General features: G+C 43.4%; 1 protein-coding gene across 3 annotated transcripts in view; it reads left to right on the forward strand.

The window, feature by feature from the left end:
* Positions 1-13699, forward strand: part of nfatc2a (nuclear factor of activated T cells 2a) — a 212838-nt gene extending 199139 nt beyond the window's left edge. For all 3 annotated transcript variants that reach the window (XM_038803128.1, XM_038803126.1, XM_038803127.1), the window contains one exon: positions 12876-13699. In XM_038803128.1, the coding sequence (XP_038659056.1) occupies positions 12876-12890 (15 nt within the window). In that variant the 3' untranslated portion in view covers positions 12891-13699. The remainder of the gene's footprint in view (positions 1-12875) is intronic.
* The last annotated feature ends 2644 nt before the right edge of the window (positions 13700-16343 follow it).

Genomic DNA, 16343 nt, shown 5'->3' on the forward strand with positions numbered 1-16343 from the left:
TCTCCGAACTCCGATGGGCCGAGTGGCAGCCCGTTTAGAGCCAGTCCTGCCGGCGTATATTACACCAGGTATTTGCCGGCGGGCCCTGGTTGCGCGGGCGGCCTCCGGGGTCCTCGGGGGTCAGAGGGGGGATCTGGCCCGGGCAGGTTCCCCCATGGTGGCCTGGCCCACGATTGGGGCCCACCGATCTGCGGGCAGGCCTGTGCCGTGGGGCACTCTATTCTTCCGCGTCGGCCGCTGTGGTCCTCCGCGATGGCCGACGCGGAGATGAACCCCACCACCCGCACATGCGCTGGGATGACGCCAGCACATGTTGGCGCTCCCACTCATGCGCCAACTCGCGCCAGCTGGCGGAGGCCTTTCGGCACGGTTGGCATGGCACAAGCCCCTCCCCCCCCCCCCCCCCACGGCCGGTGTGGCGCAAACCACTCCGGCGCCGGCCTAGCCCCTGAAGGTACGGACGCCACTCCTCGGCACCGGGACCGCCCGCCTCATCGGGTAGGGGAGAATCCCGCCCTAGATCTTTCCCATCCCCTGATGGCGCTGGGCGTGAACCTGATTACTATGAATTTAAATATATTTTAACAATCAAAATTGACTTAACGCTGAATTTTCAGGGACCGTCAGATATTCCCACCTGCTGTTGTTATGTCATGCCGGCGGGAATCACTACTGGTCTCCAGAAACGGTGACCAGACATGATGACCACGCTGGGGGCTTGGAGGACAGTGTAGCCCCCAGGTGGTCATAGACATGGCGCTGCCCCTTGGCATTTGCCAGGAGGAGGCCTGAAGAGGCAGGGCCTGTAGGCGCCCCCATAGTGGATTTTCTTTCATATGGGGGGGAGCGCCAATCTCCCAAAAAGTGAGGATTGGGGGGGGGGGAATGATATGCTGATGGCCTGATGCCTGGGAATAGGAAGGGGAGGGGAGTCTTTAACCAGGATTCAAAATCAGGACATCCTTTCAGCCGGACTTACCGGCGAGTTTAAACCCAGCCCATCACAATGACGACGAAAACAGGCCTCCATTCTGAAAAATAGCAAAGTATGGGAAGAAACTCTGGGGTGCAACACGCCGGTTTTCAGTCAGAACCTGATACTTTGTCATTTTACGTTCCTACCTATCTTTGTATAATAAGCAAATTTAGCAACCATACATTCAGCCTCTTCATCTAAGTGATTGATATGAAGCCTCCGCAACATTACCTGCAGCACTGGTCACATGTTGCTAGCCCAAAAATGACCTATTTATCACTGCTCCATTTATTTTTAGTTAACTAATCCTCTATCCATGCTAATATGTTACCCCTAACACCATGGGTTCTTATTTTGCATGATAATCTTTAACGTTGCACGTTTTCAAAAGCATTCTGGAAATCTAAGTACAGTATAGCCATAGGTTCCCCTTTATCCACTTTGCTTGTTACTCCCTCAAAGAACTCCAATAAATTTATCAAACATGATTTCCTGTTTCACAAAACCATGTTAACTCTGCCTGATTGCATTGAGATTTTCTAAATGTCCCCAATATCACCTAACCTCATTAATAATGGATTCCAGCATTCTCCCTATGACGAATGTTAAGTTAATTGGCCTGAAGCTTCATTCTTTCTGTCTGCCTACTTTCTGAATAGAGGAGTCATATTTGCTATTTTCCAATCTGATTGGACCTTCCTAGAAGTTAAGCAATTTTGGAGAATTAAAACCAAACATCTACTATCTCAACAGCCACTAATTTTACAACACTAGAAATAAGTCCATCAGGACCTGGGAACTTATCAGCTTTTAGTTCTAATAATGTTTTCAGTAACCTTTTCCAGGTTATTATAAATGTTTCAAGTTCCTCCCTCCCTTTCACCACCTGATTCACCATTATTATGGATGTTACTTGTATCCTCTACAATGAACACAGGTGCAAAATATATGTTCAATTCATCCACCATTTCCTTATTTTCCATTATTAATTCCCAAGACTCGCCCTCAAGAGGATGAACACTCACTTGACTTACACTTTTCCTGCTGACAGTCGACTGACATTTCTACGGTGTGGGGTGGGGGCAAGTAATACGCAGCCCTCTCCCCCGCCATAAAATTTACCCCTTGGAGTGGGGCGTGAATCCACAGCCTCTGGCTTGGAGGCAAGAGTGCCACCAACTGAACCACAGCTCACACCTGGGGCTGAATTCTCCGACCCCCTGGGGTCGTGGCCCGAATTTTCTGCCACCCGGGAATCGGCGGGGGCGGGAATCGCGCCGTGCCGGTCGGCGGGCCCCCCGCGGCGATTCTCTAGCCCGCGATGAGCCGAAGTCCCGCCGCTGACAAGCCTTTCCCGCCGGCGGGAATCAAAGCACGTCTGGTGCCGGCAGGATTGGCAGCGCGGGCGGGCACCGGGGTCCTGGGGGGGGGGGGCGCTGGCGCTCTGGCCCTGGGGGGTTCCCCCACGGTGGCCTGGCCCGCGATCGGGGCCCACCGATCGGCGGGCAGGCCTGTGCCATGGGGGCACTCTTTTTCTTCCACCTCCGCCACGGTCTCCACCATGGCGGAGGCGGAAGAGACCCCCTCCCCCTGCGCATGCGCTGGGATGACGTCAGCAGCCGCTGATGCTCCGGTGCCTGGGCGGACATCCGCTGGCCGGCGAAGGCCTTTTGGCCCTGGCTGGCGGGGCGCCAAAGGCCGTTCGCGCCGGCCGGCGGAGCGGAAACCACTCTGGCGTGGGCCTAGCCCCTAAAATTCTCCGCACCTTTGGGGCGGCCCGATGCCGGAGTGGTTCACGCCACTCCAACACGCCGGGCCCCCCCGCCCCACCGGGTAGGGGAGAATCCCGGCTCTGATTCCCACCTCATGTAAAGGGCTGAATTTCTGGGCCAAGTAGGTTTTAGGATTCAGTGGACTCATGCTCCTGCAATGAACTATTTCCAAACCGGGTTTCCATACAGCATGCTTTATTGACACAGCTTTTTGAGAAAAACCATTCGGGGCACAATTTGTAGTTGTCACCAGGTTAAAGACATTACTGATAGCAGCACAGCCTCCACTTGAATGAACCATCAGAAAATCATGAAACCACATAGCACAGAAAAAGGCCGTTCAACCCATCGTGTCTATGCTAGCTCTTTGAGTAGCTGTTCACTCAATCCCAATCCTCTGTTCTACCCCCTCCCCTGCCTCCCCTCGCTTTGCCTATTACTGTTCTTTTAAGTGTGCATGTAAAACATGATCCACAGAATGTATTGCTGATATTGTTTGAAATTCTGTCACTAGTCTCATTAAGGTTCTCACTGTATCAGATTATTGCCATACTTGTTTCTTACGGCACTCGTGTTGCTGCTCGTGATAGCTTTAAATTGATTTCTGGGCTGTTTGTTTCAGTGATATCTGTCCTTTCAATATCTTTGAAAATGATACAGTAACTTACTGACTATAGACAAATACTTTTGAAAAAAAACAGCAAACATATTCATTTGTGGAAGTGCGATGAACGGTGTAAGCCACCTGACAATGCATCTTTGTGTTATTTGGTATGACACCAAGTGTGGCTGACTCCTGGCTCTACTCACTTCCCAAACAAAAATTTACTCAGGAAGAGAAGACCTCATTAACCACGCTACAGGTTTGCATAAGAGTGGGGGATTTTTTTTTCTCTCTTTAGGATACAAAGCCTTCTTTGCAGATTACTTTCTGTCCTGGCTTCCCAGCCCACTCATAAACTGCGGCTAGAAGGATGTGGGGCATATTCCAAGGCCTCTGCTCATGGCATTCTCAGTCTGGTAGCATGTAATATACAGGAGCACCTTTCAATTGAATCACTTTCTGTGGCTTTGAGCATGCGCAATATTTGGTATATTCTGCAAGCAATATGCCTCTGATTGGGAGCCCAGTTGTATAGTTATTTCAAGTACGAACCGAGACAACAACCAGTTGTTGCATGTCGGCATTTCAATGTACTGTACGGCTTTGAATTATTTTTGCTGATGGTACATACTGCCCTTTTATTGAGTTAGTTTGTGCTTCCTCCCTGCCCTTTCTGGTTACCTTAAGGCATATATGCATGACTGCCAATGGATAGATAATGAGCACCAATGGCACTCCCGAGCAGTACCTCAAGCCAGCGTAATGATAATTCGAGGCATTCAAAAAGAGCATTGTGTGATTACTTGAATAGAAACAAAATTTGTGAAGTTATTGAGTGTGTTGTTATATACGTTACTGTTCTTTTTACACACATTTATACTAAAATACATTTCAAAAAATGAAAAGAGGCAAAATGCAGGGGTACGGTGAAAAGACAGGGGAATGGCACTAAGCCATGATGCTCGATGGGCGGCTGGTGCGGATACAATGGGCCAAATGGCCTCCTCCTGCACCACAACAATCATGTGATTCCTTTGGCACACTGAGAATTACCAGGACTACATAATGTCAGTGTACAGCAACACAGGTCAATGTCTACGGAGTTGTGGAAACAAACTGGTATTCTCCCTCGTGAGAGCCATTCGTTCGTATTCAAATGCACCACCACACTTTTAGGATTTAGAGGTGTTTACAGTATGAAGTCACTTCATTTTCAACGCAGGCTAATTAAATAAAAGTTCAGTTGAACGTTCGATACCCTTCACTGCACCCTGACTTCCTGAAACAAACAGGAAACCAGTCACAGCGTTACTTCAAGCAGCAGTGAAGCCTTTGGAAACAAAGTCAGGTTATAAGGTTGAAAGGGGAGAATTGTGTGATGAAAGGCCCAAATTATTGAGCAATGGGTGACAAACATATTGACAGGTTAACAAAAATAATTAGGAAGGGCCTCGCGACCGTGCCTCCTGCACATTCACTACCCAGGGATGTTAAAACGGCACCTTGATCAGGAAATACCACTTCCCTGGAGAAGTTATACACTGTTCAACTGCAAACTGTGTAATTGTCTATAAGTTTCAATACTTTTTTAAAAAGTAAACAAAAACATCGCAACAGGGGCTGTACTGGTTGTTAGTCATGTTGCTAAGCAATCTAATATCACACTTTGGCTGTGTGTACTGTGGAGACTAAAAGGCTGCATTAATGGCAAGTATTTGTCATATGACCCTCATTACTGTCCATCTGAAAGTTATTTCAGGAAAAAAATGACTGACTTTCTCTCCAATCAGGCAGTTTGCCACTGTACGGTCATAAAATTCAAATATTCCAATGTGACACATTAACACTTTGTGGTTTAAATTTCTTTTGCTGGCTGGTGTTGCTGTTTTGAAACATGCTGGAGCTTGTTGTAACTTGTTTTATTTGCAGTTAAGAAGTTAGTCAAGTTGTGGGTGGTAATTTAAATCTAGAAAAACAAAAAATACAAGTGCGCATGTGCGCGCAGACATATTTTGTGTATATATATATACCAGAATGAAGAGAATACATCTGGCACAACTCAAAAAAGCATCTGCAAGTATTTTATTGGCTTAATTACTCATCCAGCCATTCACGATTGTTCCGAATACATCCTTATTTTGGTGCTGCTTTTTACTTTCTGGGGGATGGTATTACTTCTGTAGTTAGGTGGCTTAACCATATGAAGCAAGCAGTGATTACTGAAAATAGTTTTGAGATACTTTTTTTAAGAGGCAATTTTGAACTTGGATAATAGTTCAAACATACTTAGATATCGAAAACATAGGTTTTGCATAATTTTCTTGACTTACATTTTTTACTTTACTTACATTTTACTTACTTACATTTACTTTACTTGCATTTAATCGCAGAATCAAAAGGGTATATCCACGCTCAGGATAACTGTAGTCTGCGAAGGCAGCACTCTCTGGGCCAAATGGCCACTTCCCATTCCATGGTTCTTTTGTTTTTGTCAAAGTTGGAAAAGAGTTTTACAATATTGGAGCGCCATTACAGCCATCATAGCCAGTTCCAAATTTCTGTGTTCATTTTAACAAAATGTGAAGGACTGATTTTTGTCTGCCTATTGGCCCGCTCACACTGAAAAACTGAAAGATTAGCTGCTTGAGGCCCACCCAATACAATTTTCAAGCACATCAAAATTGCCAGCAATGCCAATTTGCCCAAAATAGACGAGAGCTTTAACTCACGAATTAAATTGGAGTCCTTTCATCATTTGGAGGACACAAGTTCCAATTTCATATAAAACTGGGCATGCTCAGTCTATTAGTATAAGGCATTAAACAACCGACCCATAGTTTTTAAAGGGAAGGAGCTGAAAAATTCTTCAAAAGACATTTTGAAGTGAAGAGGAATACAACTCCTTCTCCAAGTCCACAAAACTTTCTGCTCTGCTGCCTCTGAATTCTGCATCAGTGCTCGCCGCTTTCTGGTATTTTAGACATGAGATTCAAACATTAAAAGTTTCCCCTTTAGTGTTCTACATCCCCTTTCGTTTCATGCCTTGACACAAAGTGAACCATTATTTTAACGGTCTGTGTTCAAAACAACCTACACCAATGCGCCACCCAAAATGAAACACCGGCAATTTCTATACGTTTAATATACTTCCTTGTTTCGGTCCCCATGTAACACGCACTGTTGCTTTGGTCAAGCAGGCAGCTTGCTGTTGTGTCTCTAACACCACAGTCACAAAAGTACAAGAGCATGGATTGAGGTAATTATTGCTTTCTGATTTTCCCCTCCTGAAGCAAAAGCTCGGAATGGTGTTGGGCAGGAGCTTGTGAGACTGGTCTCTTCAACAAAAAAATTGAAACCTTAGGTCACAATAACATGATTCAGATGGACACAATGGTTTCCTTGACTTCCTAACTACCTGTAGTTAATTCAAGGTCCTTGACAGTGATGCAAGTAGCACAGGTTTCTTGGCCTTTTATGATTTGTAAATATTTAACTAGGTTATTTCCGCAGGGATGAAATGATTTTAATTTTGATGCTAATGCACTAACTTAAGACTCAAGTAGTTTTCTGCAAGAAATATCAGAATAAGTGTGAGAGAGATGCTTGAGTTGCACATTTTTGATTTAATTTTAAATATCGAGTCCGACATATTTGAAGTTTTAGTTTTCTGATCTTAAACAGGGAAGGAACGCAGGAACAAAAAAGAAAATCTGTTTGCATTAACTATTGGTACAAGGACTTGGGGGAAACAGATTTAAGGTTTTGGGAAAAAGCTGCAGCAGATCATGTGAGGAGGACTTTTGTTGTGCAGTAGTGCAATGAGCTGGAACTCGCAGCCCACGAGAGTGGTGGAAGTGGAGCCGATCAATGACTTCAAAAGGAAATTGGATACGCATTTCAAAGAAATCTGCAGGGCTACGCGAATAGAGTGGGAACTGGGACTAACTGGATTGCGCTACAGAGAGCCAGCATAGACTCAGTGGACCAAATGGCCTTCCTCTGCATCGTAAGTGACTTTATGAAGGGAAGTTGCAGTCACAGCTATCGGGTATCAGACTCCATCTCTCAGCTAACCATTGATCAATAAACCAAACAAAATGTACAACTATACAAAGGTGTTGGCAGTCTGTAGCCACAGAAGTGGAAAGTTTCTAAAATTAAACCATAAACGTTAGAGCAGTCAGCCATCAGAGTAAGGGGAAAGTCCTTATCTAATGTCATATTTTGAATTGTGCTTACTTGCATCACTATCTGACACAAATTCATACTAAGTTTGTTAATGTAGGCAGAATCTATCCACATCAGACAAGGGACAGATAAGTGATAAAGCCCTTTCCACTATCAACAGCGCAGGAAGTCTCACATTGAAGGTTTTAACTTCTAATAGAATTGAACGATTTAAAGTAACTAGCAAAACATTCTGATGAATTATTTCTTCAATAGCATTACAGTAGCTTGAAGTAAATAATGTGGTATAATTAAACTGCACCCCACGCTTGGTCTGAAGCTTCTTCACACTCTCTAGCAGAAGACATGATAATATTGTTGTTAAATGCCTCGGAAGGCATGGGGTAAATAAATTGGACAGCTCGATGCTGGTGCTGTCGGCTCCTTCAAGGACGCTGATGTTTGTACTTCTGTCCTCTCAGCCAACGTTGATGGTACTTCTCCAGGGTCTTGACATGACGTATGTACGTAGTCCAAGTTTCTGAGCCATATAGAAGAATTGGGAGAGTGACTGTCTTATAGATGAGGATCTTGGTGTCAGCACGAATGTCGCAGTCGTCAAAGACTCTCGTCCTTATGCATCCAAAGGAGGCTCTCGTGGTTTAGATACAATGTCGGACCTCCGCATCAATGTCAACCTTAGATGAGAGGTGGCTCCCCACGTAGGAGAAATGTTCCACGTTTGGTAGGGTTTCTCCATTGATCTTGATGGAGGGAGGGACTGATCTTGATAGAGGGAGAGACTGGATCTTGATGGAGAGAGAGACTGGATCTTGCCCTGGGGAGGTTTTGTAAAGGTCTAGAAGCCTTCTTGAGATTGAGGCTGAGTTAAAAATAGCACACATGTTTTGTAAACTGAGCAGAGACATCAAAGGTTTAAAATTTAGCTCCTTCTTGGGGCAGTATTTAATGCTGGCAACATGGGTCCAATCTGCCAGCTGGAAAGCCAGCAAGAGCCCGCTTCTCCCCCTGAGGCCGATTGAATACAGCAGTCCATCCTCAGGATGAAGGACCCCAGGAGCGCCCAAAAGCTGCAGGCCAATCAGAGGCCAGCAGCTATGGATTGTTCAACAGTGCCAATGGGAGCCCTCGCTGCTGTCAGTCATGCATCCAGCAGAGGCCTAGGATCATCGAGGGACCCCAGTACAAAGGCGAGTGAGGGTGCGGTGGGGGTTGTGGGTGAGCAGGGAGGAGCGGATTGGAGGCAAGGGCATGGTGCGTGGCTCTCAGTGAGCCCCTCTCCTTCCTGACGCTGTGCCCATCGCAGGCCCCACCCCCAGGAGCCCACACAGGTTTGCTTTTCGGATTTCCAGCATGACAACGCACCCACCCACCTGCTCGCAGGAAGTGGCCACATAAGGGCCTCAGTTGTCAGTGGGGTGGGAAATCAATGACTTAACCGAGGCTGAGGCGGGAAAATAGCGGAGTCCCCACCCTCCACCTTCCAGCCTGATTAAATTGGAACCTCAGCTACGGTTAGGATATGTGAAACACGAGCACCACTGTAATCTCTGAAATGATATTTGGGTGGGGGGGGGGGGGGGGGGGGGGCGGTCAGTGTTGTAGATGTGATCTAAATCAACATTAAAAATTAAGTTTTGGTCTTGTGAAAATGCTTGTTCTACTCTAGGCAGCTCGGTATGCATTTTTGATTGTAATTCCCTTTTAAATGACATGCAGCAGGGTACTGTACTGCAAATGTTGCAACACAGAAACACGAGCAGAAAATGCTTTTTGGCTATTGCTCTTTTGCTGATTTGTATGTTAGCTTTTATTAAAGTAGAGCAAATGCACATAAGATTCTCTGGGCCGACAATTCTTTCCCTGTCAAAACCTGGAGACGGACCAACCCAGGTAGACAATACAAAAGGAGCATTTCTGTTAAGACATTGAAACACCACCTTCGTGTTGGGGAGTTCATCTCAACATGCACATGACTGTACCAATATAACTCAATCTATCTGTGTGCTTGGACCAATCTGCTGATGTTCACTGAATGCTATTATCTCCTTAGAGTGCTGTAAGCTGCTTATGACATTCCAGTGTCTTTGCCAAGATCATTAATAAACATGAACAGCAAGAATTTTAGATCTTATAAGTGACTCATCCTCTGATTTCCCATTGAGTGGGAAACACCTGAATTTTGCCTTAAACCACAGCTGAGCCTGGGGCTCTGTCATTTAGGGAATCTAGGAAGGGAGAGGATCACCTGGTAATTTACCAAATTCATGGACTGAGACCTGCGATTTGGGGCGTTTGATGGTGCTTCATGTCATTGCAATTATTTATTTAAAAGGCTGTTCAAAAGTAAAAGTTGAAATAAGAAAACTTCCCGGTAGCATTGTATCCTCATTACAGTAGAAGCAGCATCTGTTGCAGCCAAATATTATCCCAGTAGCCAAAAGAGGGCTTTTGTATTGCAATATTTAACTAAGTTATTCTTGGTTTTGCCAGTTCGTCCAATAACCAAAGAGCAACACCATTTGCATTTGATAACCTCCTACCATGCCCAAATCTTTCAAAGGGTTTCCCACAACATCTTGTTTTTGAATAACAGTGGCTGTTGTTACATAGAAAGATTTTAGTGCTTACTTATTTAGATATTAGCAATAGCATTATCCTGTAATAGTGAAGTTTAATTCGAAGTAACTATGGGAATTTTAACACATTAAACATGACATCTGCCAGTAATTCAGCTCACTGTCTTTATTTTTATGAGGCACAAAGTAATACAGTGTTCTTTTAAAACAAATACACCCATCTTCCCACAACTAGGTCCATTTAATCCCTTCAGTGTATAGAATCCACACAAACTTTTGATGGTTCTGAAAAGCAGCCACACTTGTGCACTCAACGTTTTAAAAAAAAACTCTGCGGCATTTGTGGAACTAACAGTCACACTGTTGTGTCTGTGTTCACCTACTGCAGGTGAGGAAATGGGGCATTTGAAGACGACCGCCCACGCATTTCACCTTCAAGCTATTAATAGAATGAGGGGGCAATTAAACTTTCCATTTACTCACAGTTGTCATTTCCTTGTTTAACGCAGGAGGCAGGACGTTGTAGAAAAACATGCTGTAGCCTATATTTGACAGAATGGAAACAAAACTTTCACCACCTTGCTGTGGTCATGTAGGCCCATCTTGGAGGGGAGAAATGTGTATATGTGTTTATTGAATATGCCGGTTGCTTATCTATTTCTTCTTTTTGTAGTTACTGGGGGGGGGGGGGGGGTTGGTTTTGGGGGTTATTGTGTTTTCCTTTTTGTTGTTGTTAATACTGTTTTCTTGCTGTTATTTTCTGTTTTTGATATTTTTTGAAAATCTCAATAAAAAATTTTTTTTTTTTTAAATGTAGGCCCATCTTGTAGTGAATGTCCAATTTGTATTTCACCGCTTTTCAAGCACAATTTTGACAAATTTATGACTTTCAAATTCTCTAGAGCTGAGACAAACGCACAATAAGTTCCTTATTGGCAAGATTACAAATGCTTATAGGGCTTATTTATTTTGTAATGATGAAGTATGTTATTCCCTTTCTCATTGTTGTTGGTGAGTTTCTTGATTGAACTCTAAAGCAAAACAATGCAAGGTTGTGCATCTGATTGGCGCTGTGATTTTATTCTGGAAAGTAATGAGTGATCAGGTTTGTGTTCGTTGTGGATTTGAGGCCACATTCTGACCTGAAGCCAATGCTGATTGTAAAAACTGGATAGTGTCTGTTTGAAAAAAAATAGATAATTGCATGCTTCACATTTGTTGCTGCCATTCGATCGCTGTACCAGTGGAAATTTCTAACACACAGCAAACTTTCTGTTGCATCCTGATTTTTCCTCTCTAGTTCAGCTTTCGTGCCTACCTGGGATCATGCATTAATTATGTCAACAGAAATCTAAATGTGGGAAGATCAGGAATTTTATCACATCGGCAACTGTTTTGCTACAATGCAAATCTGATTATTAAAATGTTCCCCTTTAATAACTCGGCTCTTAACTTCATAACAATCATTAGATATAGTTTGCAAGGCTAGGACAAGGACCATGTTCCGAATGAGTAGCCATTATGGAAGGAAACACAGTAAGGGCTGATGGCCTTGAATCTGTTGGGAAAATCCAAAGGGACAGTAGGAAGGTATAGTGACTGGGGTAGAAAGTATGTCAATTGAAGGCAACGTAAGCATGAAGGTACGCCAGAGGATGGTGGGACATCCAGGGATACTACTTGTAAGGTGACAACAATAATTGCTGAAACAGGCTCCATGGAGAATGGCAAGAGATGTACAGACGTTAGTCATGGACTTACATAAGTAGTATTTGAGTCTTAGATGCCAGCAAGAGAGCTTTACAGCAAAGGAGTCGTGACTGGTTGCGTGAGATTTGGAGGTGGGGGTGGGGTGGGGAGGACATGGCATAATTTCTGAGAGAGTAGAAATGAAAAGGAGCATGACTGGATTACAGAAAGGTGAAGGAAAGAAGGGCCCAAGAGGGGATGAAAGGTTTTTTAAAAAAAGAGGTGGATTTAATGGGCTTAGATCCAGAGTGGCAACTGAAATGTGCATTTGAGTGGATACAAAAGGATTATTTTGTCATTGCAGAGATCAGGAGAAATAAACTATGTTCATAAGTAGATGACAGGAAGGAGACAATATTAAACAATAAAAAGTTAAAGTCTGAAGATCTGTGTAGAGTCACAATAGATGTGTAAGCATTATTGTGTAGATTTGAATCATTCACAAACCAATATTCAGGTACGGAACTTTAAACCATGGTGTAAAATGGATAACCTTAGATCAACTGACTATTAGAGACAGTTCATCATTTCCCTTTCTATTGAGATGAACAAAAATGGAAACTTTGAGATGTATTCGAGCTGAGAGTATAATGAGATGCAACCAATCTGGATGCATAATGGGAAATACCTAGGTTGGGTGCATCATGGACAAATGCGCCTGGGTCGATAATGGGATAAATCTGGCTGGGTCAATAATGGGATGGATTTGGGCTGGGTTGATAATAGGCACCCAATACAATATGGCCACTTCTATGCCATTGTTGAAAATTAAATTTATCCCCATTTAATGTCGCTGGACTTTAGCCAAATCACCATGTTGAGATTTATCTCACTGTAATTTAGAACTGTTCTTAGCCTTCATGTTGTGTTAGATTTGCTTTTAACTAATAATTGAGAAATGTACTTATTTATGATTAGTGACAAGTGAATTTGACTGTGTAATTTGCAATCTATAGCTGACACAAGTAATTTAATGTGGTTTCTTTTGTTTCTCTCTTTTATTGCAGTTAATGAAATTATAAGGAAAGATCTTTCTGGACTCACTGCAACAAGCCAGTCTTAGACCCAACAAATTCACAATGAATGCTTCCTAGCACAACCTCGGAAATTTTTTACACTTCCAGTGACGCCCTGTGTTTACCAATGGGTCAACCGAAAGGTTCACATTCAGCTGCACAGAACAATATGCTGGCAAGAAGTTGGCTACTCTGACTAATCACCATGGGAACTTCAGCGTAGCAACTTTTCCTCATTGTTTCCATTCATTCAGAGTCATTATTGGGTCCAAAAACTATATTTTTAGTTTATACATGTTAACTTTTGTTCAATTGGACCACACCCATATCCACTCAAACTTGCAAAAAAAGGACTGAGCTGCAGCCCTCATTTGGATATTTTTGCCTTTTCAAGAAAGAAGCTCTTCCTCGTGACCTCTTTAATTACAAGAGAAGGGTCTCAAATATTTGTTGCAACCATTTCCATAGACTAGATCCAAACATGATTTGAAGTGAAACTGTAAAGTGTTGGTAAGAATAAGCTGGTTAACTATTATAATGAGCACCTTTGCCAATTCGGCATCCCAGATCATAGCATCAGAATGGCTCATTTATATAGGTGGATGCGCACTATACTACCGTATGCTGTACCATGCCACTTTGAACACTGGTAAAACTTACAAGCAGGATTGGACTATTGTATCCATTCTGCCATTCAATGAGAGCATGGATGATCTACAATGTAACTCCACATACTGCCTTTGCCCCATAACCTTTAATACTCTTAATTATCAAAAAATCCACTAATCTCAGATTTAAAATTAACAATTGATAAACCATTCATTGCCATTTGCAGATGACAGTTCCAAATTTGGAATGTCCATTGTGTGTAGAAGTGTTTCCTAATTTCACTCCTGAGAGGTCTGGCCCCAATGTTTAAACCATGCCCACCCAGTCTGAAATTCCTCAACTACAGAACCATAAAATCCCTCCAGCACAGAAGGAGGCCATTTGGCCCATCAGGTCTACACTGACCCCCTGAAAGAGCACCCTAACCAGGCCCACTCCCCCGCCCCATCCCCATAACCCCACCTAACCTACAAGTCCCTTGATATTGAGGGTCAATTTAGCATGGCCAATCCACCTGACCTGCACATTTTTGGACTGTTGGAAGAAACCGGAGCACCCGAAGGAAAACCACGCAGACACGGGGAGAAAGTGCAAACTCCCCATAGACAGTCATCCAAAGCCGGAATTGAACCCGGATCCCTGGCGCTGTGAGGCAGCAGTGCTAACCACTATGCCATCGTGCTGGATTCTCTACTTCCCCGGCCGTGTGTTTCCCGGCGGCCTGACATTCGCTGGCAGTGGGATTCTCTAATCTAAGTGGAGAGTAGGATCAGTGAGTTTGTGGATGGCACAAAGATTGGCCAGGTGGTTAAAAGTGAGGTTGAGTGTCTTTGGTTTTGGTAAGATATGGACGGTATAGTCAAATGGGCAGAAAAGTGGCAGATGGAATTTAACCCTAAAATGTGTGAGCTGACGCACTTTGGAAGGAGTAATATGACAAGGATGTATTCGATGAATGGCATGACACTGGGAAGTTCCGAGGAACAAGGAGACCTTGGCGCGTTTGTCCATAGGTCTTTGAAGGCAGAAGGGCAAGTTAATGGGGTGGAGAAAAAGGCATATGGGACACTTGCCATTATGAATCGAGGCATAGATTACAAAAGCAGGGAGGTCCAGTTGGAGTTCTATTGAACTTTGGTGAGGCCACAGTTGGAGTACTGTATGCAATTTTGGTCATCACATTATAGAAATGATGTGATTGCATTGGAGGGGATGCAGAGGCGATTCACCAGGATGTTGCCTGGGATGCAACATTTAAGCTATGAAGAGAGGTTGGAGAGACTTGGGTTTTGTTTCGCTGGAGCAGTGAAGATTGAGGGGCGAGCTGATCGAGGTGCACAATATAATGAGGGGCATGGACAGAGTGAATAAGGAGGAGCTTTTCCCCTTAGTCAAAGGGTCAATGGGGGGAGACAAGTTCAAGGTGAGGGACAGTAGGTTCAGGGGGGATTTGAAGAAAAGCCTTTTACCCAGAGGGTGATGGTGGTGTGGAATGCAGTGCCTGGGAGGGTGGTAGAGGTGGGTTGCCTCACATCCTTTAAAAAGTACCTTGATGAGTACTTGGTATGTCATAACATTCAAGGCTATGGGCCAAGTGTTGGCAAATAGGATCAGGTAGGCAGGTCAGGTGTTTTCATGCATCGGTGCAGACTCAATGGGCCAAAGGGCCTCTTCCGCACTGTATTATTCTGTGATTTCCCATTGAAGCCACCCATGCCGCCGGAAAGAGCAACAACAAGTTTATATTCAGCAGTAGCAATTGGTAAATGAGCAGCAGAACACAAGGTTTCCATTTAGCATAGTACATTATTCCCTGTCCAGTGTATGTGACAACCATTTAAAGAGTACAGTTAGCATCAATGGACTGTACAGGAGTTCTTAATATTTTTCTACTACATCCTGGGATACTGGTGACGTAACTATGACATGAAGTCACATTCCATTCTCACAAGCTTACTGTGAGAACATTCTGGAATCTAACAGCAACTAATATTTATGCTGATTCACCAAATATTTGATTTATTTAACCAACAACATCAGTCATTGAACGTCTAGTTGTTAACACATAAATCTTTTAAGAAATAAATCATTTTGTGTATACTTAAATAGTTTTCCCATTATATAAGTTTAAAAATCTTACCGCTATTGCAAGGAATACTTCATGTAAGCAGATTGTTATTACAGTTGAATCTACTTTTTGTAAATCTGAGAGTGCAGTTATTAAGTTTTCAAAAAGATAATGTCAACTATATGTTCAATAATGTATCTGCTGTATATGTTATGTGTTTATTTTAAAAAATTTATGAAGTTCAGAGTGCAAACTTCTCCAATGCCCAGGCAACAATTTCAAGTTTTACAGTCAGTGTTTTGGGGGCTTTAATCATCCTTGTTAAAGGCCGCGATACAATACTTGTACATGTCACAGATTGAACATTGTTATTTTTCTGAATTTCTTCTTCAAGACATAATTGCAATATTTTCAAGATAACAGTCATCATTAATATGGTGCTGGGGTTGTTCCTAATGGCACCATCTCTAGCTGGATGCTTTTAGTGTAATCAGTCTGGTGTCCAAAACAGTTGGAGATGCAGACTTTAAGGTATTCAAGCCCTTTGCATAATGTTTATTTTCTCAAATTACAGGATGTGTTGCCTGACATTGGCAAAATATTGTTACAATGGATTGTTATCACCGTTATCATTGGTACCAAGTGTAGGGCAACAAACTAAATTACCACCTTCTTTATTTCTCCTATTATTAAGCTGGCATATTTTTACAGAATAAATAGGATCCGGGTGTTAATTGTTGCTCAAAACTCAGGAGTGTCCAGTAAATACTTGAAATGTTTTT

The sequence above is a fragment of the Scyliorhinus canicula genome, chromosome 7 (assembly GCF_902713615.1).
Source record: "Scyliorhinus canicula chromosome 7, sScyCan1.1, whole genome shotgun sequence".
Lineage (NCBI taxonomy): Eukaryota > Metazoa > Chordata > Chondrichthyes > Carcharhiniformes > Scyliorhinidae > Scyliorhinus > Scyliorhinus canicula.